This window comes from Cervus elaphus, chromosome 24, assembly GCF_910594005.1.
Source record: "Cervus elaphus chromosome 24, mCerEla1.1, whole genome shotgun sequence".
Lineage (NCBI taxonomy): Eukaryota > Metazoa > Chordata > Mammalia > Artiodactyla > Cervidae > Cervus > Cervus elaphus.
The window spans coordinates 67,127,183-67,153,938 of record NC_057838.1 but is presented as its reverse complement, the minus strand read 5'-3'; the positions used below and the strand labels follow the sequence as shown (position 1 = coordinate 67,153,938).

The window sequence follows — 26,756 nt, the reverse complement described above, 5'->3', positions numbered from 1 at the left end:
TGTCATCACTGTGTTGGTGACCATCACTGCAAAGATGCTCCTTTGTCATCAACTTCCCCATCTCCTGTGGGCTTCCCCGGTGGCGCTAGTGGCAAAGAACCCGCCTGCCAGTGCAGGAGACACAGGAGACTTGGGTTTGATCCCTGGGTCAGGAAGATCCCCTGGAGGAGGAAATGGCAACCCACTCCAGTACTTTTGCCTGGAAAATTCCATGGACAGAGGAGCCTGGCGGGCTACAATCCAGGGGGTTGCAAAGAGTTGAACATAACTAACACTTTCTTTCCCATCTCCCATTATAGCTAACGCCTTGTGCCTGGTAACCATTAATGTGTTATTCTCTATATGAGATGGGCTCATACAGCATATGACCTTTTGAGATTGACTTTTTAAACTCAGCATGAAACCCTAGAGATCCATCTGAGTTGTAGCGTGTGTCAGTAGCTTGTTCCTCTTGGTTGCTGAGTAATATTCCAACCACCGATGCAATTGACATGAACTTGGGCAAACTTTGGGAGATGGTGAGGGACAGGGAGGCCTGGTCTGCTGGAGTCCATGGGGTCACAAAGAATCGGACACAACTTAGTGACTGAACAACAACAATAGTCCAACCCGTCTCTCGTTCTTATTTTGCATTGAAGGCTTATGGTCTCCTGAGCAGAAGTCTGTCTCTAAGCACAAATCCAGCAGCAAGATCACCTGCTGCAGGTAAGTTAAGGGGCAGCTCTGAGGGTGGTTTTCTGTTCCCCTGCTCTTCAGACAGACTCAGAATGTGGTTAGTTCACACAGTAGAGAAGGTCTTATGCTTCCTAGTTGGTCTGGGCCCCATGTTTCCTTTCTTCTTCTCTCGTGGTCTCCTTGATGGGAAGAACCCGTGTCCTGGATGGTGGAGCGAAAGAGCACTGCAGGTGGCTTTTGGGCAGTTGTCTAGCAGCAGGTGTCCCTGCCTCAGGCTGTGCTCAGGGCAGACTCTGGGGACGCGAAGCTGGCCTTGTCTAGGTGGCACAGCGCTGGAGGAAGCACAGGCTTTGACGTTAGATCTGGATTCAGATCCAGGTTCAGCAGCTGACAGGCTCTGTGACCTCAGGAGGTTCCTCATTTGATAAATGGGAATTAAGATGATAGAAAGAAAAGAAAATATACTAAAAAAAAAAGAAATTTGATGTTTGCAGTAACATGTAACACTTCAATATATGGAGTCATTCACTCACATTTTTTAATTTTAAGCTACAATAAGTGCTTTTTCCAAGCATCAGGATATTCTCATTTTAGAACAGAGTGGAGGTTTTTAATGAAGAAGAATCAGTTGTTTGTAAAACATAGAAAAATGAAAAATATATTTCAATTTTGTATGTAAGGGGAAAAAAAAAAAGACGCCGTCTTGATGGGGCTGTTGTGAAATGCACACGAGGTAGTGAGTTGAAAGCAAGTGGCTCCTGCAGATGGTAGATGCTCCCAAAGGGAGGCTGTGCTCGCCGAGCGGCTTCTCAGCGCAGCCTTCCTTTCGTTCAGCAGCTGGCAGGCACCTGCCCGGGAGACTGGCAGTCACCGAGATGCAGGTCCTGTGCTCAGGGGGATCTGGAGGCGGGGGGAGGCTGACACGGAGAGCAGGGAGTGGGCTGGCCCCGCCAGCAGCGCAGGCGGAGCCTGGGGCCCTTGGGGCGGCGCCGACAGAGACCGTGGGCGCCCAGAGGAAGGTGTTCCCGCCGTCATGTCTTGCCCTCCGCGCTGGGAAGCAGTGGGACTCAAAGTGTGGCCTCCTGAGCTTTACATCAGGGCCCAGGTGCATCCGGCCGTGGCTGCCTCATCAGGCGGTCTGAAGCCGGGCCCCACCCTCACTGCGTTCACCTGCGTGTTCCCTTTCCCCGCCCCACGCCCTCTGGCGGTTGTCTGAACAGCTGGACCAACGACGGGCAGTACCTGGCCCTGGGGATGTTCAACGGGGTCGTCAGCATCCGCAACAAGAGCGGCGAGGAGAAGGTGAAGATCGAGCGGCCGGGGGGCTCCCTCGCCCCCATCTGGTCCATCTGCTGGAACCCGTCCAGGTGACCGCTCCGCCGCCCTCCTCCACCCTCCTGCTCCTCCACCATCCTCCTCCTCGGTCAGGAGCCCTAGGAAGCCCTTCCTCAGCGCGCTGGGTTCTTCCTCTCCTCACGAAGGCTCCCTGATTCAAAGGCTTCTCAGCCCGTGTGACTGATCCGTTTTGGAACCTGTTCCATTTGAATGGAATTTTTAAAAAGCCCATCTTGAGTTTTGGAATGCATCCCAGAAACATAGCCGAGCAGATGAGCTATCTAGGCCAGCCCAGAGTGTGTGTGTGTGACAGAGCGTGTATGCGTGTGACACAGGAGAGCCACTCCGTTTGAATCAGTAGCTCACCTCTGTGCCGTGGCTTTATTTTGGTCTTTTCCCCTTTTCAGTTCTTCCCTCCAAGTCCGAACAGAACACGTGCTTTTTCATGAGCCCTTTTTGCCTTTTCATGAGCATTTTTTGCTGCCCTTGGCCCCACAAATGTCAGTATTAAGTATAAATATCCCCAAAGCCTACAGCTCCACAAACAAGTGGCATCTACCTTCTCCAACCTTACGCACATTTTCTTTACTATGCTCATGTGACTTTGATGGGGGCCTAATAACTTTAGATCTCCTTGTATAATCCTATAACATTATTAAGCCACCACTATTCCCCACAGAGTCCTCTGAAGGTAAAGGACTTAATTGTTTACCAGCCCAATGTCATTTTAAAGGTGGGACCTACTTGATTTAGAAGGCCGTTTAATCTCACGGCCTTTCTGACATCAGATGATTATGCTGCTTCTTGAATAATTTGGTCCAGCCCAGGGCTGTGGCATGCATGTCTGATGGCTTCAGAGCCCATTAGCCTACCCCAGAGTTCCTGCTGTTTGCTTTTTGCGGCCACAGATGACTCTGTGGCTTCGGGGGCCCATTTTTAATTCATGAGACGCAGGATGCCTGGTGTACCTGGTCGCTGTCCTCTTCCGGACAGGGGGCAGGGGCTTCTTGACAGGCCTTGAAATTAATAGCCCTAGTGCAGTTCTAGGCAATGCGATTGAACAACCCCTTACCGTCTGCAGCCGATGGGAGAATTTCTGGATGAACATAGAGATGGAGGATGCTGAGGAAGTCACTGTCAGCAGATACTTTCAGGAAATCCCTTCCAGTCTGAAGTCCGCAGTGTACAGTAGTCAGGGTAATGAGGCAGAGGAGGACGAGCCTGAGGAAGAGGACGACAGTGCCGGGGACGACAGCCTGTGAGTGTGTCCCGAGGAGCCGAGCCCGTCCCAGAAGGGCCCGCCGCCAGCCTCGGCCGGCCGGGCTCCCTTCCCAAAGAGACCCGGGGGCGTTGTTGGCGCAGGCTCCTCCCGCCGGGGGGAGCACTCCCCTGAAGCTCGTGTGTGGGTCATAGGACTCTTCTTAGAGGAACTCTGGCAAACACTGAAAAGTCCAAAGGAGAAAGTTCAGCTTTTCTGTAAAACCCCATCCCCAGTGGAAACCACGGTCGGCATCTTAAGTGTATTTCCCCTCAGTCTTGTAGCGCATTCATACTATGAACCAAACCATATCCTACTCCCTTTTTGTCCACTTAGCATCACAGAGTGAACTCTTTACAGTAACATTTAGGGCTCCTTTGAAAAACATGACATTGAGCGCCTGCCCGCGTGCCCTGGCCTGGGTGTACCGTAGTTCATCAGACACCTCCCCTCTTACTGGACACCTCTCTTAGCCTGCTCCCACACCACACCTCACCTTGCATTTGCTAGGACACGCATCGGAGAGGAGCTCCCCCGTCTTACCCGCAGTCCTCACGTCAGATCCTCGCTGTCCAGTCGTCCTTCCTCCTCTTCAGCCCAGATTACCTGTAGGGAAACCACTGCAGGCTGTGCTGTGGGAGGCAGGACATTCTGATTGACGAGTCCTAAGCTAGGTCACTTCATCCAAACCGTTGTGTGGTGCCCGAACTTCCTTGGGAAAAGAAGGTGGGAGACGGGGGGCCAGGAACGGAAGAGAGGGTGGGCTTCACGTCCCAACCTGTGTTCAACCAGAGCAGACCCTTTAGTTACTAACACAAGTTTTTGTTTTGGTGAAGAGTCCCACTGCCTAGGGTTTGTGGCGGGGGGGTGGTAAAAGGGGGAGAAAGGAGGTTGGAAACCACCCTTCCAGCTCACGGAGGCTGAAGCCGACCCAGAGCTGTACGAGGTCTCCCCAAGAGGGCTCGCCGCGGCCTGGGCCCCTGGGTCGTGTTTGTATGTCAGTGCTGACCACACGGAGCTCACCTGTGGGCCCCTTCCGCCCCCCTCCAGCGTCGTCTCTGTCCCCTTGGTTCTCGACTCATGCCCGTGCGAGTTGCCATCTTGTCACCCTTGCCCGGGTTTTGCTCATAGGGCTGCACCGTGCTTTGCCTGAGTGTCTCATGGTGCTGTCAGATGACCCCAGGGCCTGGGCTCAAAACGCTGGAGTTAATGAAGAAGCAGCAAGGTTAGGTGGGTTCTGGCCAGTGCCCGAGGGCTGGGAACCTCTCTCGAACTCGGCTCCTGAGGAGCCCGATCCGCAGCTTTGGCCGAGGAGGTTTCTCCTGTGTGGCTCCTGCAGCCGCAGTTCCAGGACGCTGATGCCACTGGGCAGTCGGTTTCAGAGACAGCGGCTGGTCGTGGCAAGCCACCTTTCTTTCCTGCTAGGTCCAATCAGAAACCATTCCACCTGCGCAAGAACCCCAACTGCAAGGGAACCGAGCTTTGGGTGTTAGTTTCCTCTTGAGGAAGAGCAAGCAAGGTTCCCCTCTGTCCATTAAAAAAAGAATCAGACGATCCATGCCTTCCCACCGTCGAAGACACGTCTCTCCACCCCTCCCCACCTTGTGTAGTGTGTAAGAGAAAGTACTCTCGGATCTCCAACCTCGCTATGTTAGCTCTGCTTCCAGGAAGCTGTGAGACAAGGGGTCTCACCTCTTCACGGTGGCAATGTCCCCGCACCATGAGTACCCGCATGGTAGGCATCCTGTCGAGATACAGATCCCGGGAGGGCTGACCTCACCTTCCCCTTCCTACTGGACCGGTTGATGGGTAGGCCCACGTCACAGCCCTCTGGCCTCTGGCCTCCTGTCCAGCACTTGGCAGTCTGACCGCCTGACCAGGGCTTTCTCTTTCCTGTTGTTTGTTAAACCCTTCAGGCCACGCTCACCAGCAGGCCTTGGACCCACGTAACCTCTTTTGTCTTCTGTTGATTAGAGAGGAACGTAATGACATCCTGGCTGTAGCTGACTGGGGACAGAAGCTTTCCTTCTACCAGCTGAGTGGAAAACAGGTATGCGGGTCTGTGCCAGCCTGGGGGAGGTACCGGTTTGGTCACGCCTGTTGGTTTTAGTCTGTTTCACGTTTGGAGATTGCATTATTAGTAACTGTTCATTATTTGTGTTAGCTCCTGTTCACTGAGCGTTTCCTATGACACCACGTTCTGGGCTCAGTGCTGTGCATTCTTTATCTCTTTTAATTCTTACAAAACTTTGCGAAGTCGGTACTCTGATGATCAACTTTTTACATTTATTGAGCCACACTGAAGGCATGTGGAATGTCCTCTTCTAGGGATAAAATCCACGCCCTCTGCAGGGGAAGTGCAGAGTCTGAACCGCTGGACCGTCAGGAAAGTCTGATGGTCTGCTTTTTAGATATGAGCAGACAAGTCTCGGGGCAGTGGAATAAATATTATGCCCAAGGTCCTACACTGCCAGTAAATGGTCGAACTGAAATGCAGCTTGGTCTATAAAGTCTTTGTCTTAGTCGTGACCCTGCCTACCTGTATTTGCTTTATTTACTCCACATTTATGAGCGGCTGCTAGGCTAGCCCTTCAGGCCTTGGGTGAGCAGGGAGACATGAGGATGTGTCCTGGAAGAGATGACACCTGGTGGAGAAGAAGGGGGAAAGGACACCCTTGTCTAGTGCTGGGGTACTGTGGAGAATGGCTGGAGGTTTGAAAGAGCATGGGCCACTTAGGAAACTGTGAGAGGCTCATGTCGACAGAGAAGGATCTTGGGAACCAAGCTCAGGAGTGTGACCTTCACCCTAGAAGAAGAGGCGGCGCCGTCAGCCGTGACGAGACAGCACACGGAGTGGGAGAGAAAGTTTTCAAGTCGTTTAGCTGATAAGGGGCTTGCATCTTAAATATGTGAAAAAACTCTTCAGTTCAATTGCTCAGTCGTGTCTGACTCTTTGTGACTCCATGGACTGCAGCACGCCAGGCTTCCCTGTCCATCACCAGCTCCTGGAGCTTGCTCAAACGCATGTCCTTTGTCAGTGATGCCATCCAACATCTCATCCTCTGTCGTTCCCCTCTCCTCCTGCCTTCAGTCTTTCCCAGCATCAGGGTCTTTTCAAATGAGTCAGTTCTTTGCATTAGGTGGCCAGAGTATTGGAGTTTCAGCTTCCGCATCCATCCTTCCAATGCATATTCAGGACTGATTTCCTTTAGGATGGACTGGTTGGATCTCCTTGCAGTCCAGGGGACTGTCAAGAGTCTTCTCCAACATCACAGTTCAAAAGCTTTGATTCTTCAGTGCTCAGCTTTTTTTATAGTCCAACTCTCACATCCATACATGACTACTGGGAAAACCATAGCTTTGACTAGATGAAGCTTTGTTGGCAAAGTAATGTCTCTGCTTATTAATATGCTGTCTAGGTTTGTCATAGCTTGTCTTCCAAGGAGTAAAAAACTCTTACAAGTCAATAATAAAAAGACAACTTAATTAAAAAATGGAAAAGAGATCTGAATGGACATTTTTTCAAACAAGAAATACATGTGGCCCAATAAGCAAATGAAAAGATGTTCGACATCATTAGCTACCAGGAAAATGCAAATCAAACTTACAATGAGACCCACTTCACACCCAGTAGGATGGAGAAATTGGAATCCTTGTGTACTACTGACAGGAATATAAAATGGTATACCCAACCTCTTTTTAAGTAGTTACTAAAAGGTTAAATGCTAAGTTACTATATGACCCAGCAACTCTACTAGGTATCCATATCTAAGAAAGATGAAAACGTACATCTGCACAAAAATTTGCATGCAAGTATTCATATCAGCATTTTTCATAATAGCCAGAAATAGAACCAAAATGTCCATCAACTGATGCATGGAAAAATAAAATGGGGAATACCCATACAATGGAATATTCCTCAGCAGTGAAAAGGAATGAAGTACTGATGCATACTGCAGCAAGGGTGAAGCGGTCACAAAAGGCCACACGGTCTGTGTTTGCATTTATGTGAAATGTCCAACATGGGCAGATCTATAGACAGCAAGTAGATTCGTGGTTGCCAGGGGGTAGAAAGAGAGGGGGAAGGGGATTGATTGCTAACAAGTACAGGGCTTCTTTTTGGGGTGTTGGAATTAGTGATGATGGTTATACAACTCCAGATGTATTAAAAGTTAATGAAGTGTACACTTGACATGGGTGCATTGTATGGTGTGTGAAATACCTCAATAAGGTTGTTCTAAAGAGAAATAGGATGAGTGTAGTTTCAGAATAAAGAACAATTGTCGAAAAAGAATGGACTTAGTTTTGTGAAGTACTAAAAAAGGAAAGAAGGAGGGAAGGAAAAGAGAAGCCAAAAGAAAAAGAAATTTCCCTCAGGATTGAGGGAAATCCTGAAGCCACGCAAGGGCTGTGAGCAGAGGGGGAGGCCTAGTGGGAGAAAAACCATCTGGGGTGTGGATTGGCTGCAGAGCTAAGCCACAGCCCTGGGGCCGTTGGGTGGGACTCGGGGAGACCCCGGAGGGTTTGTCCGTGTGGAGGGGAGAGGGGTGTTGTAGAGGCCTGGGCTATATTCGTGATGGCATCAGTCACACCCGGAAGAATGCTGGCCAGCTCTCCCCAACCTTCCCAGCTCCCCGTGTAAAGGACAGAGGGAAAAGCCCTTGATTGTGTTGCAGTGATCTTGAATTCAGCGTGGATCTTCCTTGGTGTGTTCTCTTTGTTCAGATCGGGAAGGACCACTCCCTGAACTTTGACCCCTGCTGCATCAGCTACTTTACTAAAGGGGAGTACATTTTGCTGGGTGGGTCAGACAAGCAAGCGTCCCTTTTCACCAAGGATGGCGTGCGGCTCGGGGCCATTGGGGAGCAGAACTCCTGGGTGTGGACGTGTAAAGTGAAGCCCGACTCCAACTACGTGGTAAGAAGCGGGAGTTGGTTGGTTGGGGCACCGCCTGAGTAGTCAGTGAACGTCAGACGTGTTTAGCCAGTGAGATCGCCGATGTTTGTTCCTGATAGGCAGGTGGGAACGGTTTGTCTCCACAGCAGGCTGAGAACTGACACGCTCGCTCTCCGCAGGTGGTGGGCTGCCAGGATGGCACCATTTCCTTCTACCAGCTGATTTTCAGCACGGTCCATGGGCTCTACAAGGACCGCTACGCCTACAGGGATAGCATGACGGATGTCATTGTGCAGCACCTGATCACCGAGCAGAAAGGTGCGCGTCAGCTGCAGCCCCTCTGCCCCCAGATGCTGGGAAGAGGGGCAGGTTGACAGGGCTGCTCACAGGGCACATGAGACGGTAGGGCGTGTTGCTCCTTGGTGTTCTGGACACATGTTGGACCACTGGGTCTTGCTGTTTTGTGTGGTGGGAGCGTGGAGAGGATATAGATGTCTTTGAAGCAATAAACCCTCTCTCCCAAAAAAAAAAAAAAATTGCAGCTAATACTAAGGGGAAGTGGACTGCCTGGCTAAGGGAGGGCAGCATATAACAAGTCAGAGCCGGGGGCTGGGGGACCTGTGTGGTGGGTCTCTGCGGACCTGTGTCCTCTCCGATCACAGTCCCTTCTGGGGTGCTTCTCCCCGGCTCTGTGTCCACTCACCTCCTAGCGGGTGCTCCCCCCAGAGAGAAGGGGGCAGTGGGTTGCACGGGCTTGGTCAGAAAGCCAGGGTTCCAGGCCTCGGGTAGCCAGTCCCTTCCTCTGTCCACTCAAGTGGCCATGCTGGTTCAGTGGGCTGAGAACCTGCTTATTTCAAGGGCATTTGTTTGCAGGTGTCCCGGCCACAGTGCACTACGGGGGCCTGTGTGTAGGGGTCCAGGTCGAGGGGTGTCTTGGAGAGTCAGGTGGCATCCTCTGGTCCCCTGCCTGGGAGCACCTCTGATTGAAGACTCCACCTGAGATGCTGAGGGCGCACCCGGCCGGGCAGTTCCCCGCCATCCTTGCTGAGGGACTTTCTCCATGTGTAGCGCGAGTGTGAGACCCTGCTGTGTGCCAGAGACTGCCTTCGGCCCCCTGTTGGCAAGAGTGCTGGGTGGCGAGTGTCCAGGGCTGTGGGCAGTTACCCAGACGCGTTACTGATCATCAGGGGCTATTAGTGCCATTCAGAGGAGATTTATCTTCAGCAAGCGATGGTAGCACAAAGACTTTCACTTTGCAGACTCAGATATAAGCTCGGGGCCACAAAGATGGTATGCAACTCAGTGTTCAGCAGGGTTGATTGCGTATTAGATACTCTGTAAAGGTGTTTTGATGAGTGTGTCTCCTTTAATTGCCACTAGCATTAAGTAAATGATGGCTTTTAATTTCTCTGCCTTCTCCCTTACCGAATAGCCTCTTGTTCGAGCTGGTTGTTTTTTTTTTTTTTCCTCCTCTTTGACAGTTCGGATTAAATGCAAAGAACTTGTCAAGAAAATTGCCATCTACAAGAATCGATTAGCGATCCAGCTGCCTGAAAAGATCCTCGTCTACGAGCTATACTCTGAGGACCCGCTGGACATGCGCTACCGGGTGAAGGAGAAGATTGCCAGGAAGTTCGAGTGCAACCTCCTGGTGGTGTGTGCCAACCACATCATCCTCTGTCAGGTGGGCGGCAGGGGCACGGGAGCGGGCTGCATCCGCTTCATCCCCCCGCCGGGAGCGGGGTGCCCACCTCCCGGCTCTAGAGCTGGTTGCTAGGAGAAAGCCCTTATCCGTCAAGCTCAGTGGCTGTTGCTTTCATGCTTGTTGGCATCTGGACAGGTCAGACTCTACCAGAAAACCATGGGCCGTAAACTGGAGAACACGGGGACTACCCTGTTGGTCTTCCCCGGTGGTGCTAGTGGTAAAGATCCCACCTGCCCACTCAAGAGACACATGTAAGAGACACGGGTTCAACCCCTGGGTCGGGAAGATCTCTTGGTGAAGGAAATGGCAACCTCCAGTAATCTTTTCTGGAAAATCCCATGGACAGAGAAGGCTGGCAGACTACAGTCCACGGGGTTGCAGAGTTGGACACGACTGAAATAACTGAGCCCTGTTGGTCCAGTGGTTAGGACTCTGCACTCTCGCTGCTGAGGGCCCGGGTTCAATCCCAGGGAGGGGAACAAAGATCCTACAAGACTTGAGGCCAAAAACAAAAAAACTGAAAAATACATTTTTCTATTGCACAAAGCACTTTGTTGAACTGGGGTTGTATATATTTTAATGACTTGAAGCATACACTGATATCCCACAAAACGAAGATCAATGTCGTTTAGGTAAACGTATACACACAGAAATTTATGCTCACTTTCAGTTAAACAACAAAAGAATTTATTATATCAACTCAAAAGAGTAAAGGAAGTTTTTACTTCCTGAGAATTTTTTTGGCAAAACAGGATTTGTCAACTTAGGGCTTCCTAGAAGATGTCTAGGTTGATGCCAGGAAGGTTTGGGAAGACAGTAAGAGAAAGCCAGCCCAGCTGCTTTCCTGGAAGTAGAGGTGGATTTGGTTTTGCAAAACTAGGCCCATTGGAAGTGATAAAATGAAAGGAATCCTTTAGGAATCACATATGTAAGATACTATTAAAAAAAAAAAAAACTCTCTAAAAATCTCGAATTAAAGCAGTTGAGGGGTTGTTGTTGTTATTTAGTCACCAAGTCATGTCTGACTCTGTGACCCCACAGCCTGTAGCCCACCAAGCCCCTCTATCCAATGGGACTGTCCAGGCGAGAATACTGGAGAGGGTGGTCGTGCCCTCCTCCAGGGGATCTTCCCGACCCAGGGATCGAACCCACGTCCGTTGTGTCGCAGGTGGATTCTTTACCACTGAGCCACCTGGGAAGCCCAGGGGTAGGGTACCACAGGCTGTAGATGTGCTTCGGTGCTGCCCCTGGCTGTGGCTGCCCCGAGGTCTGTTGAAGATGGAGGCTGGGCTGGGCTCCGCGGGGAGGCTTGTGTGAAGCTGCCAGGCACAGGGTCTGGATGGGGTTCAGTGGGTACTGAGTGTGGAGGTAGTTTTCACCCTGCAGGCAAAGGCAGAGCTCCTTGGGCACCCGGGCACGCCTGTCCTGCTGGCGCTCACCTGGAGCTGCGCTTGTTTTCTAGGAGAGGCGGCTGCAGTGCCTGTCCTTCCGCGGCGTGAAGGAGCGGGAGTGGCAGATGGAGTCTCTCATCCGGTACATCAAGGTGATCGGCGGCCCCCCAGGAAGGGAGGGTCTGTTGGTCGGCCTGAAGAACGGACAGGTGAGTGCGCCCTCGCGTCTCCCATTAGGCCAGTCATCTGCAGGCAGACACGGGCAACCAGACTAGTGGTGACCCCGCGGTGGGTTCCCGGGGCAAGAAAAGGACTCCCCCGCCGCACCCCCACCCCTCGCCCCACAGGCACGTTGGAGGGCAGCCCAGGATCCTGTTTTATGGGGACAGTGTCAAGCCAAAGCCGTTGTGGCCTCCACTCAGCATGCCACGTTCTGGCAGAGCTGGCTCTGCAGCCTCTGGGCTGCCATGGAGGCTTCGTGGATTTAACGTCACCCAGGAGGTGGGAGACTTGGAGATTCAGTTTCAGTGTCTTCACAGAGAGGGAGATGGAGCTCATTCCTTAGATCAGATGCCTGTTAGAGCAGTGAATGGATCAAGTAATGTGTTCTAACTTGCATCTCAGAGGATGCTAGTCCTCAGGCTGTTACCAGGTGTTTCAAGGAAAATGGGCCCTATGCTCAAATAGAGGTGGAAAATCTAGGTTACAAAAAGTTGAACAGACATGTGTGTGTGTTCTTTGCGCAAAAGAAGAAAGTTCTAAGTGGGTTACATGGAAATTTGAAAGGGAAAATATAACTGCATAAGCCTGAGAGCCAAGCTGTCTAGCAGATGGCTGTGGCTGAGGCTTCTTAGGCCTTTCCTGGGGCTGAAAGTCGTAGGGGATGAGATTAGCAGAGGCTGCAGAGTGTCAGCACCACAGTGAAGGAGAGCTGGCTTCTTCCTTGTCAACTGTCGCTTCCAGTGCAAGACTGGAGGGCTTGGGCTCTGTGGGCAGGTGATCCTGGGGCCGTGTGCATGCTTAGCAGCTCACGAGCTGTGTGATCCGGGCAAGTGCCTTCACCTCTCTGAGGCTCAGATTTTAAAATGAGATTCCCACATGGCTCACCCGCATGTTTCGCAGCCCATGTTTCATAGGACTGTCAAACACAGTCAATATATAGTAGTTGTTAACATCCTCATCCTCCTCCTCACCATCCTCCTCACCGTCCTCACTATCCTCACCATCCTCATCCTCCTCCTCACCATCCTCCTCACCCTCCTCACTATCCTCACCATCCTCCTCACCATCCTCCCCATCACCCTCACCATCCTCCTCTCCATCCTCACCATCATCACCGTCATCCTTACTATCCTTCTCGCCATCATCCTCACCATCCTCCTCGCCATTGTCCTCACCATCCTCCTCGTCATCATCCTCACCATCATCCTCACCATCCTCCTCAGCATCATCCTCACCATCCTCCTCAGCATCATCTTCACTATCATCCTTGCCGTCCTCCTCCCCATCCTCACCATCATCCTCACCATCCTCCTCAGCATCATCCTCACCATCCTTGTTGTCATCCCATCATCCTCACCACCCTCACTATCATCCTCACCATTGTCCTCACCATCATCCTTGCCATTCTCACCATATTCCTCTCTATCCTCCCCATCCTCCTCCCCATCCTCCTCCCCATCCTCCTTTCCATCCTCCCCGCCATCCTCCTCTCCATCCTCCCCATCCTCCTCCCCATCCTCCCCATCATCCTCAACCATCTTTCCCATCATCCTTCCTATCATCTTCCCCAGCATCCTCACCTTTCTCCTCACCATCATCCTCCCCATCCTCCCCATCCTCCTCCCCATCCTCCCCATCCTCCCCATCACCCTCTTCTTGCTGTGGTTACACCAGAAGTCTGTCACTGTTTACAGGAGCCTTTTCCTGCATGAGTTGGTGACTCAGCTCTTGCTCTGTGCTATCTTCTAATCCTTCACTCTGGGTGATGTTGTTGACTGTCCCCAGTCAAGCAGACCTTCGAGTGGGTCGGTCGGGTCTCGGGGCCTGTCTTTACTTAGGCAGCCTCTGTGGACCACACTCAGTCCCCTGTGGGGAACGCCCTCTCCCTTTCCTCGTCTCCACAGAGCCTCTGGTGCAGTTAGTGGCGATGGCGCCTGTAGAGCACGTGGGGTTCCAGCAACCTGCCGGTGTTCCAGGGTGTTGTGGCCATGGTTACTCACACTTTGCCCTCTGAAATTTTGCCAGATCCTCAAGATCTTTGTGGACAATCTCTTCGCCATCATCCTGCTGAAGCAGGCCACCGCCGTGCGCTGCCTGGACATGAGTGCCTCCCGCAACAAGTTGGCTGTGGTGGACGAGAACGACATGTGCCTGGTGTATGACATCCACACCAAGGAGCTGCTTTTCCAGGTGACCCCGCGGTGCCCAGGACAGGATCCTCGGGCTAGAGACCCTCCCCTCGCTTCCCAGTCCCGCAGGAGGGGCTCTGGGGGAGCAGGGAGGTGCAGAGGCACAGAGTCTGAGAGCCCTGGCCCAGCCCGCCCCTCATACACGAGCTGCAGGAGCTGGGTGAGCCCTGTGGGCGTTGGCTCCCACACTGGGGAAGTGGGCAAGTTACACCTTTCTGATAAGATTACTGTGAGCAGTAAAGGAGTAATAGTAAGTCGCAGTGGGGCCCGTGTGGGCTCTCCGTACATCTGAAGAAGCAGAAAAGTCTGCTTCTCACGGACCGGAGGCCCGCCTGTATCTGCGATTGCCCTGAGACACAGTCAGGGAACAGGACCAGTTTTGTCACCTGAAAGGGGCGAGGGGGGAGTCCTCCCTCAGCCATTTCACAGGGATCCCCTGGAGCAGGCAGATGTGGGGTATTTGGGGGAATAGGCACTGCTTACACAACGCCTAGGCCGGAGGACGTGTCAGCGGAGAAAAGGGCCCCCAGGCTCCATGCTCAGTGCTGGCTGGCTTTCTGCGGGACTGGGCGCTGCGCTTTGCCTCTTGAGGGCTTTGTAAGTGGTCAAGGCCATTTGCCTGAAGCGAGTTCCGCGCAGAGCTGAACCCTCCCCTGACTGGCTTCCTCAGCTGCTGCGGCTTTCCCTGTGTGGTGGGCAGAGTGAGGTCCCTTCATCAGGGCGCTCTGTCCTCGGCAGCGGCATTAACACAGCAGAGGGGTGCTGCCTCGGGTTGGGAAGGGGATGCCTGGCTACCGCTGGGCTGAGGCCATTCCGTCATAGCTACTCGCCCCCATCACCGGGAGCCAGAGTGGTTTTGAGGAAAGAAAGAGCACAAGGCTTATCTTCAGACAGACCTGCCTCCACCCCTGCTTTCATCACTTACTGTGCACTCTCTAGCAAGTCAGTGACCATCTCTGAGCCTCGATTGCCCTTTACCTCTAAAATGAAACTGGTACTTGCCCCTCACAGAATTGCTGCAGGGCTAAACAAGGTGCCATAGAACCTAGCTCAGCGCCTGGCACAGAAGAGGGCCCTCAGCGTTATTCTCTTCTCCCCAGACTCAATGCCCATGGCTGGAGGTGTTACTAGGTTAGCAGGGCCCCAGTTGTGAATCTGCAGCTGAGCCTCAGCAGGAGTGGAAGAGCCTGTGTCCTTCCCAGCCCTGCTGAGGGCTCTGCAGGAGGCCAGGGGAGGTAATTCTCCAAGTTGCCAGAGACACGAATGTTCTCAGCTATCTGTTTCTCCTCTCTGCTGCCCCGGCCCCCTGCAAAGGAAAACACTTACATTGATTTTTACTCATTATGAAAGTAATCCATGTTCACTATAAACATTATAATGTTTGTATATTATAAACTCAGTCATTATAACAGGTTCTAGCAGAAACGTATGAACATCTACTGGTCCCTGGGGCTCCAGAGCTGAGCAGAAAACTTTGAGGGGAAGTGAAGGGCGGGGGTGCCTCCTGGGGTGACTGTAGTTTAGTTGTTCAGTTGCTAAGTTATGTCCAACTCTGTGATCCCACGGACTGCAGCACCCCAGGCTTCCCTGTCCTTCACCATCTCTTGGAGTTTGCTCAAACTCAGGTCCTTTGATTCAGTGATGCCATCCAACCATCTCATCCTCTGTCGACCCCTTCTCCTCCTGCCCTCAATCTATCCAGCCTCCGGATCTTTTTCCAGTGAGTTGGCTCTTCGCATCAGATGGCCAAAGCATTGGAGCTTCAGTCTGTCTAATGAATATTTAGGGTTGATTTCATTTAGTATTGACTAGTTGGCTCTCCCTGCTTTCCAAGGGACTCTCAAGAGTCTTCTCCAACAGCACAGTTCGAAAGCATCAATTCTTTGGCGCTCAGCCTTCTTTATGGTCCAACTCTCACATCCATACGTGACCACTGGAGAAACCATAGCTTTGACTAGATGGACCTTTGTCGGCAAAATAATGTCTCTGCTTTTTAATATGCTGTCTAGGCTGGTCATAGATTTTCTTCCAAGTAGCAAGTGTTGTTTAATTTCATGACTGAAGTCACAATCTGCAGTGATTTTGGAGCCCAAGAAAGTAAAATCTCTCACTGTTTCCATTGTTTCCCCATCTATTTGCCATGAAGTGATGGGACCAGATGCCATGATCTTAGTTTTTTGAATGTTGAGTTTTAAGCTGACTTTTTCACTCTCCTCTTTCACCTTTATCAGAAGGCTCTTTAGTTCCTCTTCACTTTCTTCCTTTTGAGTGGTATCATCTGCATATCTGAGGTTGTTGATATTTGTCTCAGCAGTTTTGATTCCAGCTTGTGCTTCATCCAGCCTGGCCTTTTGTATGATGTACTCTGCATATGAGTTAAATAAGCAAAGTGACAATATAGAGCCCTGATGCACTCCTTTCCCAATTTTGAACCGGTCTGTTGTTGTAAGTCCAGTTCTAACTGTTGCTTCTTGACCTGCATACAGGTTTCTCAGGGGACAGATAAGGTGGTCTGGTATTCCTGTCTCTTTAAGAATTTTCTACAGTTTGTTGTGATCCACAGGCTTTAGCATAGTCCATGAAGCAGAAGTAGATGTTTTTCTGCAATTCTGCCTTTTCTGTGATCCAGCAGATGTTGGCAATTTGACCTTTGGTTCCTCTGCCTTTTCCAAGTCCAGCTCGTACATTTTAAAGTTCTTTGTTCATGTACTGTTGAAACTTAGCTTGAAGGATTTTACATGTGTGGATTGTCAGCGCAGAGACAATATATTATTTTCTACTTTTAAAATAACTCACTGTTCTCTTTCTTATCATAAAAAACAATAGACATTCATGACCAAAAGGAAATTTGAGGCAAACAAAAAAATGTAGAAAATAAAAAATTACCCACAATCTCAGCTACCCCCAAACAATCAGTGGTAATTGTTTGGGATCTATCCCTTTAAATCTTCTTCCATGACTAGCTTTGTTTATTCATTCTTTAATAGAACTAGATCCCACTTTGCTGATTTTCTCACTTCCTATGTAACGATTAATCTTTGGGGATAATAATTTTTTCAGAAGTGATGCTTACCTGAAGAATTCCAGCACACGCAGTGCAGAGAGGAGCTTGCCCCTCCTCTGTGCTGTCCATTTTGTGTCTGATCCCTTCTCTCCCAACCTTCCCTCTAACCCATGTTAGCAGCTTAGTGTGATGCAGGCTTTAGGGAGCCAGTCCCTGGCGGAGTGTAGGACTGGAGCCGTCCCCTCACCGTCCCTTGCCCGCAGGAGCCGAACGCCAACAGTGTGGCCTGGAACACCCAGTGTGAGGACATGCTCTGCTTCTCGGGCGGCGGCTACCTCAGCATCAAGGCCAGCACCTTCCCGGTGCACCAGCAGAAGCTGCAGGGCTTCGTGGTCGGCTACAACGGCTCCAAGGTCTTCTGCCTCCACATCTTTTCCATGTCGGCTGTGGAGGTGCCACAGGTAAGCTGGCAGCCTGTCGGCCCCCAGCCAGGGCAGGGCCTAGGAGCCCGGGGCCGCCAGGGAGGGAGTGGAGAGGAGACAGGGTGGAGAGACGGGCGTGGCAGCTGCAGCCGCAGTCCGGCGGGAGGCGCCCTGGACCTGGACCCTTCGCAGCCTGCGTGTCTGTGGGCAGGCAGCTCAGCCTCTCTGAGCCTCCATGCCTTTCTGACCCCCTCCCCGGGAGGGACAGGGGAGGTAGGACGGTCGTCTGGTGGCAGACCGCGCTTCACTGAGAGCCGTGCATGCGGCTTGTGAGGCCTTAGTTCCCCAGCCAGGGAGCCACCCTGGGCCCCGGCAGTGAACGCGCTGACTTCTAATCGCTGCTGTGCTCTGCTTAGTCGCTCGGTTGTGTCTGACAATGATACCCTTGTTACTTACTGTGACCCCGTGGACCGTAGCTCGCCAAGCTCCTCTGTCCATGGGGTTCTCCAGGCAAGAATACTGGAGTGGGTAGCCATTCCCTTCTCCAAGGTATCTTCCCAACCCAGGGATGGAACCAGGATCTCCCGCATTGCAGGTGGATCCTTTACCAGCTGAGCCACCAGGGAAGCCCTCTAATCACTGGACTCCAGGGAACTCCCGGGAATCACTCTTTTATTTATTTATTCATTTTTGGCTGTTCTGGGCCTTCATGGCTGCGTGAGCACTTCTCTAGTTGCGGCGAGCGAGGGCTGCTCTCTAACTGAGGCGCGGGGGCTTCTCTTGTTGCAGAACATGGGCTCCAGGGCATTTGGGCTTCAGTGGTTGCGGCTTCCAGGCTCTAGAGCACAAGCTCAGTAGTTGGGGTTCACGGGCTTAGTTGCTTCTCAGCATCTGGGATCTTCCTGACCCAGGGATTGAACCCATGTCTCCTGCATTGGCAGGCAGATGCTTTACTACTGAGCCACCAGGGACGCCTCCTCCCGAGAGTCATCTTAAATATTGTAGAATATACGCCCTAGGCCATTTCTATATGTATATATAATAGACGCATGATACACACTTCTGAGTATATGATTTTATGTAAACATTTTGAAGCAAAAGTGGAACCATACTGTAAATACTGTTTTGTGATTTTTGTCTCTAAGTATTGCTCCTGTAGATGAAACCTCAGCTTTACCGTATTTTCACTGAATGCAGATTTTAAATAAGAGAGAGAGACTTGTAATCACCTCCCCTCACCTCCGTCTTCTAGTTAACCTAATCTTACATGTTTGCAGACCCATCACTTTGTAGGCGTTATTGGCCATCACCTAGTAGTTGGGCTTTTCCACCCAGCGATCTACTGGAAACACGGCTCCACATCAGTAAACATGCTTCTCTAGCATTTAGAATACTGAGGTGATTGTACTCGGAGGAAGTCAGACGGACATCTTTTGTAACCACTTGCTGAGGTGACCTCACTGGTAGCAGTTTGCAGAACCACTGTACAAAATCTATCACCTGGGTAGCCGCGCGGCAGCGGCACTTCCAGCTCACGAGGCCCAGTGTTGGGTTGCCCTTTGCTATAACCACACTGGCTTCCCGCTGCCCCATTGGTTTTTGTTTTTAATTTAATTACTTAATTTTTTCTGTCTGTGCGGGTCCTCGTCGCCGCGCAGGCTTTTCTCGAGTTGTGGAGAGCAGGGGCCACTCTCTAGTTGGCAGTCCGTGGGCTTCTCATTCTGGGGGCTCCTCTTGTTGCGGGGCATGGGCCCTAGGGTGCGCGGGCCTGGCCGCCGTGGCTCTCAGGCTCTAGAGCACAGACAGGCTCAGTCGCTGTGGCGCGCGGCCTTAGTTGCTCTGCAGCATGTGGGGTCTTCCCAGGTCGGGGATCGAACCCCGTGTCTCCTGCCTTGGCAGGCGGATTCTTCACCACCCATCCAGCAGGGAAGCCCTGCCCCCTGTTTCTGATGCTTGCTTTCTGTTCTGTCGCACAGTGTCCACGATGTACTCAGCCAGTTGGACAGTCATGCCGTTTATAGCTTCTTTGCTCCTGTAGGTGGCGGGCATCTTCCCAGCCAGGTCTTTGCACCAGTCGCACTAGAGCTCACTGGTATACATTCCTCGGAGTGAAAATTGCTGGGTCAAAGGTCACAGCCATGTGGAGGATTTGTAGACATGTCTCCAGATCGCCCTTTAGCTGGGCTCTGTCCTTCTGCACCCCCTCCAGACGTCTCACCTTCACTCACGCTCCCTGCTTTGGCTTTGTTTTTCTTTTGCTGTGCCAGGAGGCATGTGACATCCTAGTCCCCCCAGCCAGGGATCAGACTCACACCCCCTGCCCTGGAAGTGCGGAGTCTCAACCACTGGACCACTAGGGAGGTCCCTTGGCTTCTTGTACAGGGCGGGGCTGGGGTCTGCTTCTCCCTCTAAACTGACGATGATACCCTTGTTACTTATTGCTTCGGAATGAATAGAGCCTGACACAGGGCAATTATTCAGTACATGGTAGTGGAATTCAGATCTGAGGAAGAGGAGAGCGCAAACAAGAAAGCCAAAGAAAGGAGGGGAGAGATGGGTGGAATCGGGGCAGGAGGAGGGGCAAGAACTGCTCCCCCCACCCCGCAGGACCATTTCCCCGCAGCCCTCGTCTGCCCCCCAGCCCACGCCCTGGCCCCACAGCCGCTAGAAACTCAGCCTTCCTCCATCGAGCAGACAGGCCGCGCTGAGCTCGAGTTTTCCTCCAGCGCTGCCGCCCTGACCTCGAAGATAAAGGACAGTTCACTGCTCCCTGATTGTGGCCGGCCCAGAGGAGCTGGAGGGGCAGCCCTGGGCACCTCTGCCAAGCCCTGCAGATTCAGGAGCCAGGGCCCCCGGGGCCGCACCAGGGCCGTCCTGCTGACGCAGCAGCTCGGAGCTGCCAGGGGTCAGGAGAGGCAGCCCCAAGACAAAGGCGATTTATCTGTCACCCCTGCCTCCAGCCAGCCTGTGGTTTTGGCCTAGAGGTGAGGGAGAAAGCAGCAGGCCCGCTCTGGGGATTTCTGGTTTCCTTTCGAAATTGACATCATCTTGTGCAAGAATGGGTTCGTCAGGGCTGCCAAGTAGAGCGGCGAGCCCCGGGTTGGGCTGGCTCCTTGGGGCGGTGGTGACTTCATGCTTGGAATGCGACAGTGAGATGGAGCAGAGCTCAGAGGGCATTTGTTCGGTTTGAATACTTTTAAAGCGCCTGTTCTCAGATGGCGCCTCCCAGGCCGGCCCGTGTCTCAGCCACGGCTTCCATGCTCATCTGTGTCCCCGTCCCACCCTCGTGGGGCTCCACCTGGGGGGCCCCTGAGGGGAGACAACCAGCTTTGAGTTCTGACCCTGCCCCCTAACCAGCCCCGGCCTGGAGCAGCCCCTCTCCCTCTGGGGGCCTCACTCTTCTGTGCAGTGGAGCTCAATGCGTCCATCTTTCAGATTTTGTCTGGTCCAATTCCTATGATTATTATTCCTGATCTTTAAATAGCAAACACTACAAAACAACTAAATTGGAACAAAGGTGGTCCACCAGAGGAGTTTAGAAAGGAAAGCTCCTTGTTCTCGGGGAGTTTGCAGAGGCTTCTGTGAGGCGGTGATGCTTGATCTGAACCCAGGAAGGCTTGGAAGGACAGAGGAGCCGCAGGCATTCTTAACGCGCTGGTCGCCAGTGGGCTGGGCAGGGCATGGAAACAGAAGCTGATCCGTTGACCCCAAATCCCTCAGCTAGGATGTGGCCTCGCCAGGCCAGGATTCTAGCTGGACCACTCCCGGTTTCACGCCCTGCTGCCAGCCTCCAGGGAGGAGAGCTGGGTGGGGCCGCTGGGCGGAAAAGGTGAGCGTTCAGAGCAATCTTGCTGCTGTTTCCTTCAGTCTAAAGCTAAGAAAACAGGCCAGGAAATTTCTAAGATAAAGGCCGGGAATGGAGAAAACAGCACTTCCAGCCCCACATTTGGGAGTGATTAGCACAGAAGTGCTGGCTGATTGATGTCCACTGCCTGGGAGGCCTGGGCAGGGGCAGCGCCTCAGCCCACTGACTGGCCTTTTGTTGTGGAAGCCACCAGGGCCCAGTGTACACTTGTTTTCATGTGCAAGAGAACACACACACACACATGAAGCGGAGAGGGGCATAGAACCTGGTCAGGTTGCCCCCAGTCCAACCCCCAGGCTTCCACGCTCCACTTCTGGGTCCTTAACAGGTCACTTGAGCCTCAGTCTCTGGGCAGTAATCAGGGGATAATGACACCTGAGCGCCAAAGAACTGATGCTTTCAAACTGTGGAGAAGACTCTTGAGAGTCCCTTGGACAGCAAGGAGATCCAACCAGTCAATACTAAAGGAAATCAATCCTGAATGTTCATTGGAAGGACTGATGCTGAAGTTCCAATACTTTAACCACCTGATGCGAAGACCCGACTCATTGGAAAAGACCCTGATGCTGGGAAAGATTGAAGGCAAGAGGAGAAGGGGGCGACAGAGGATGAAGTGGTTGGATGGCATCACTGACTTAATGGACATGAGTTTGAGCAAGCTCCGGGAGATAGTGAAGGACAGGGAAGCCTGGCGTGCTGCAGTCCATGGAGTCGCAAAGAGTCCAACACGACTGAGGTACCGAACATCAACAACACCTACCACCCAGGGCTGTGGGACTCCAAAAGCACTTCGGAAACCTAAAAAGAGAAGTTGTTAGGAACCATTCACAGGTGTCAGGGCAAGGCAGCCCTTCCCAGGCGAGGGATGGGAGAAGGGTTCCCAGCGCCAGGGATGAGGAGAGGGCAGCCTTTCTTGGGATCCGCAGGTTTCTCAGCCGCCTTCATAGGAGGCCATCCCAGGCCCCTTCCTCTTGGTAATGTCGTTCATTCCTTCAGCAGCGTGAACAGGCATTAGACGGAGACTGAGGGCCTGCTGGGGGAGGTCAGTCAAACGCCGCTGCCACCCTCGGGTTGCGCAAGCCTTGAGGGCACAGGCTGGTAATTAAGATAGAACCTGAGGTCGGGACAAGGAGAAGACCTCTTTCCTTGAGGGGTCAGTGAGGACCTTCTGGGAGAAGTGACATTTTAACAGAGCCTGTGAAGTGACTTGAGCTTCCCTGGTAGCTCAGATGGTAAAGAATCTGCCTGCAGTGCGGGAGACCCAGGTTGGATCCCTGGATCAGGAAGTCACCTGGAGAAGGGAATGGCAAGCTACTCCAGGATTCTTGCCTGGGAAATTCCATGGTCAGAGGAGCCTGGCAGGCTGCAGTCCATGGGGTTGCAAAGAGTTGGACACAACTGAGTGACTAACAAATTGACTTAGGTACCTTGCAAAGAATGAGGGGGGCAAAGGCAATCCAGGTGAGGGTGACATCGTGTAATGAGGCCCCCCTCTCACCCCCGACCCTGGAGGTGGGGGCAGCCAGTGAGGGTGGAGGGGAGGCGAGCGGAGGCTTGTGCTGTGAACACGATGCTTCAATGGCTGTGAACAGAGGGGCCGGACGGAAGGCTGTCAGCGGGGCCGGGGGGAGGCTTGAGCTGGGTGCGGCAGGTTCCTGCGGCCCAGCTCTGCAGGGTCAGGCTTCGTGTGCCTCTGACTCTGCGCGTTGCTCTGAGAGCAGTCTTCTCTCTGTTGCCGAACCCTCCAGTCCGCGCCGATGTACCAGTACCTGGACAGGAAGATGTTCCGAGAAGCCTACCAGATTGCCTGCTTGGGCGTGACAGACACCGACTGGCGCGAGCTGGCCATGGAAGCCCTGGAAGGACTGGAGTTTGAGACAGCGAAGAAGGTGAGCGTCCATCCACACAAGCCAGGGCCCCTTGTGGAGGCCAAAGCCTGCTGTCCTGGGCTCTGGGCTCAGACTGGCCTGTGCCGGGGCCCCAGCTCAGCTGCTCGCAGCCTTGCTGAGGTTGCTCATGTGTTTGAACTGGGTGACCACAGGCCCCCTTCTCACAGACTTGTAGGGACCTATAAAGCCCGACACAGAGGGGCATCCTCTAGCGTCTGCCGTCAGCCTTGTTAGCGCTCATCCGCGCCCAGCCAGTGCCTGCCCCGCATCGGCACGCAGTCAGAGGTGGTAGAGCACTTACTGGTATTAGGCCGTTTATTACACGGTGCGGTTCTTCTCGGGGCTCCGCTAGGGCCACTGGACGAAATGGTCGGGTTCTCTGATTCTGACCCAGTGTCACTCCACAGACACCTTTCCTCTCTGGTTCACGGCCTCTCTTCACGATGGTGTTGCCTGGCTAAGCCTGTTAAAACTCCAAAAATGCTTGAAGACGTTTGCCCCCTTTCCACACGTTAGAAAAAGCCCGGCCACGTCTCTGAGACAGGTTTTCATCTGGAACCTGAAGCGGGGGAATGGGTGGCTTCCAGTCGTGTCCCTCCCCTTCCCCCTCCCCTCTTTTTCTTCCCACGGTCCATGGACCAGGTCCTCAACCCGTACCCCCAGCTGGCGGGCAGGGGGCTGCAGAAGAGGGTGGTGCCCGCCCTGTGCTCGGCTGAGGCTGCTGCCCCTGAGAAGAGAGTGGACGGAGATCGGGCCGGGGCTGGGCGGGCGGGCTGGGGGCTGCAGTGCCCGCGTGGGCTGGCTGGTGACTGGGCAGCCTGGCTGGGCACAGCTGTGCCCGCTCGGGCTGGCAGGCCCCAGGGAGCCTCGTGCCCCTACTCCCTCAGCAGCACGGGGAGAACACCGCCTGACGCCTGCGTGACCTGCTGTCCTGAGGCTTCACCCCCGCGTGGGAGAAGGGGTTCTAAAACTGGCAGTGGTTGGCCAAAGGCTGGCCGTGATTAAAACGAGTAAGATTATCATGATGTAGTATCAGTCTTAGATCTACTAAGTGTCAGAAAAGTGGTAACAGGAGGGAGGGCTGTTAGGGATTCTTGAGAACTCAGAGGACAGAGGAGGCAAGTCCGTGGAGGGGTTTCCACCACTACCAACCCTCCCCCCCACCCCCCGCAGCCCCCTAGAAACGCCAGGAGGGGTGAAGGATGACACAGGAGTCCTAGACGGTGTTTTGTTTGTTTTTAGCCTGGATTGCAGTGAGAAGTCTTCCTTAGAGGTCGTCAGTTCCTTATGCCCAGGAGCTAGGCATCAGTTTCTTCCCAGACTCAGCCAGCACTGCCTAGCGCAATTGTTCAGTTGCTCAGTCGTGTCTGACTCTTTGCGACCCCATGCAGTGTAGCCTGCTAGGTTCTTCTGTCTGTGGAATTCTCCAGGCAAGAATACTGAAAGGGGTTGCCGTTTCCTTCTCCAAGCGATCTTCCTGACCGAGGGGTTGAACCCCCTTGAACCCGCATTTCCTGCATTGGCAGGTGGGTTCTTTACCCCTGAGCCACCTGGGAAGCCCGCTTAGCACAGTACCTCAGACCATTAGGAGCTCAGCAGATGTTTGATTGGATAAGAACTAACCTGAGATTCCTCCCTCCCCATGTTGTATCCCCCAAACCCTCCCTGGTAATAGAGATTATTGTGTGAAGCCCACAGAATTTTAACCCTAGTCTGGAACTTGATCATTTTAGCCAGATTCCAAACCGCCAGCCTGCGATTTGCTGCTTTGCAAAGACTCCCAGGCGCTGGAGGGTGCAGGGTGGGTCCCTGTGATAGGCCAGCGCCTCCACTAGGTGGCGCAGGAGAGCTGCCTGGCCTGCCGGCTGGCGGCCTCAACAGAACTCTGTTCCCACACCTCCCTGAGGTTATCCGGGGCCTGTGACTCTGACCACTCCGACCAGGGCACCCTGACTCTGCAGAATGTGTCAGGGCTTAGGGAACTGGGAGACAGGTTTCTCACGGTGGCAAGGCCTGGAATCCCAGCAGAGCAGACCTAGACGGCCCGCAGAGAGGACCTGCTACCTTGCCCCGTCTGGAGAAAGCTGTTGGCAGCCTGGAGGTGGGGCCAGGGCAGGTTCAGGCCCCCAGCCAGGACTGAGACCCTGAGGGCTCCTTCTTTCCTGTCTGCCGCTTGGCCGGACGTTCCTGTCACGTTGCTTCTGGAAGCCCGGATCTGGACGGTGGCTTGTGAGAGCCTGCGTGGAGATGGCTGTTTTGAGCCGTCCCTCCCTTTGCTCACGTGATGCCTGCCTGGCCCCTTCAGGGGACCCCTCTCCAGGGGTGCCGTCTGTCAGCTTCCTGCCCCTCAGAGCTTTGCTGAGTCCTGCCTCCCGCCACTGCCCGTTGCCAGTCAGTAAGTCTGCGTTCTCCAGGGCGTCCAGTTTGCAAGTGTACGGCTCTTGGCTCAGGCAGGCTTCGTGGTCTCTTTCACCTGCCTGCCTCCCCTTTTAGAATACGGGCCCCTGAACTGCAGAAGGGAGCACAGGCCAGGTCGTAGCGGGCTCTGGGTCTCCAGCCCCTGACAGGACGCCTGGCCCTGCAGGGTGAAAAGATGAAGTCGCTCTGTGGTCATCCATGAGGCAGCTGGAGGCCGGATGACCTGCCCACTTCCCCGGCCTTTTAGGATGGAGGGTGTCATGCAGCTAAGCAGAGGGCGGTCGGCTGGGGTGGTTGTTCTAAGGCTCCTGGATCTGCTGCCTCCTGCAGGCGTGTGTCAGCCCGTCTCCCATGGGATGCTGCCCAGGAGCACTCCTGGGAGGATGCTGGCAGCAAAAGCCCATGAAGAGCCTCCTGACGGGTGGGCCCTGCTCCACTCCAGCCCTTGCAGGATCTGAAAGCCGCAAGAGAGGCTTAGCAAACAGCCATTCTCCTGCTGAAGGCTGCCTAGAGTGTTCTGGTAGCCCATGGGTTGAAACCTCTGGCCTTACAGTGAGTCCACGGCAAGTTGCACCTGTCAGGTTTACGTAAGAGTTTGCTTCCAGGGACGAGGAGTGATTCATTGCCCGCCTGCCCCTTCCTTCTAGAAGCCGTGTCTGTTCCTCCTCAGCTCTGCCCCCGTCCCCTCCCTCAGTGCCGCCCTGTGTTTGTGCCCTGCGGAAGGCACGGCTGTCTCCCGCGCTCCGTCCCGGTCACTAGGGTGGACATGGTCTCTCCTCGGTCAGTCCCTGCCCCCCCCACCCCCCTGATATCGCTGCCTCAGAGGCTTCGTACACCTGGTCCTCCCTTGTGCATAGAGAATCCCCCAAGCCAGCCCCACTGCCAACTGCACCATCCGGGTTTTGTTGACCTAATCCCAAAGCGAGTGATGCGTCCTTTGCGTGGACTAATCCCGTAGAGAAAGCCCCGCCTCCATGAGTGGCAGAACCCTCCCAGACGCCGGGTGATTAATCAGTGCTCGCTTCTTCCCCCACCCCCCTTTCACTGGCTCACTTTCTAAAGCTCGACTTCCCGCCCCCAACCAATCACCCACTTTTGAAGCCCAGAAGGCAGCTGATTTTCTTTCATTTCTTCCCCTGTAGGCCTTCACCAGAGTACAAGACCTCCGGTATTTAGAGCTCATCAGCAGCATTGAGGTAAAGGATGAAGTGTTCTTCCTTCTCAGGGCAGCACACACGCGCCGTCAGTGGTTTGCAGGCGGTCGCCTGGAGGACACGTGGCAGGAGCCCACGGGTGTCCGGGGGAGGGCAGGGCGCCACGCGGAGGGGGCCGGCACGTGGGAGCCGGGAGTCCAGGCTGTCCCTTGGGAGCTGGGTGAGCCAGGGGGGCGCCTCGTCTGTCTGAGCTCAGGTTTCTTCCCTGGGAAATGGGACGAGACCTTCTTCGCAGGGTTGATTAAACAGGTCCTCGGGAGCTGGATTCCATGC

At 53.6% G+C, this 26,756-nt stretch overlaps 1 protein-coding gene and 1 long non-coding RNA gene across 5 annotated transcripts in view; one reads left to right on the top strand and one right to left on the bottom strand.

Annotated features, from left to right (window-relative positions):
- The window catches only part of IFT122 (intraflagellar transport 122), a 65,386-nt gene that overhangs the window by 15,912 nt on the left and 22,718 nt on the right, over window positions 1-26,756 (top strand). For 2 of the 4 annotated variants that reach the window (XM_043885673.1, XM_043885675.1), the window contains exons 6-16: window positions 639-705; window positions 1,896-2,042; window positions 5,243-5,318; window positions 7,994-8,185; window positions 8,344-8,482; window positions 9,646-9,848; window positions 11,332-11,469; window positions 13,508-13,672; window positions 16,939-17,136; window positions 22,711-22,851; window positions 26,412-26,465. In XM_043885673.1, the coding sequence (XP_043741608.1) occupies window positions 639-705; window positions 1,896-2,042; window positions 5,243-5,318; window positions 7,994-8,185; window positions 8,344-8,482; window positions 9,646-9,848; window positions 11,332-11,469; window positions 13,508-13,672; window positions 16,939-17,136; window positions 22,711-22,851; window positions 26,412-26,465 (1,520 nt within the window). Of the gene's footprint in view, window positions 1-638; window positions 706-1,895; window positions 2,043-3,091; window positions 3,269-5,242; window positions 5,319-7,993; window positions 8,186-8,343; window positions 8,483-9,645; window positions 9,849-11,331; window positions 11,470-13,507; window positions 13,673-16,938; window positions 17,137-22,710; window positions 22,852-26,411; window positions 26,466-26,756 lie in introns of all 4 variants that reach the window. The other 2 variants (XM_043885676.1, XM_043885674.1) reach the window with 2 other exon arrangements.
- On the bottom strand, window positions 3,356-4,410 carry LOC122682679. Its single transcript, XR_006337482.1, has 3 exons — window positions 4,292-4,410; window positions 3,812-4,046; window positions 3,356-3,452 (listed from the first exon to the last, which is right to left on the bottom strand). It is a non-coding gene; the product is annotated as an uncharacterized LOC122682679 (long non-coding RNA).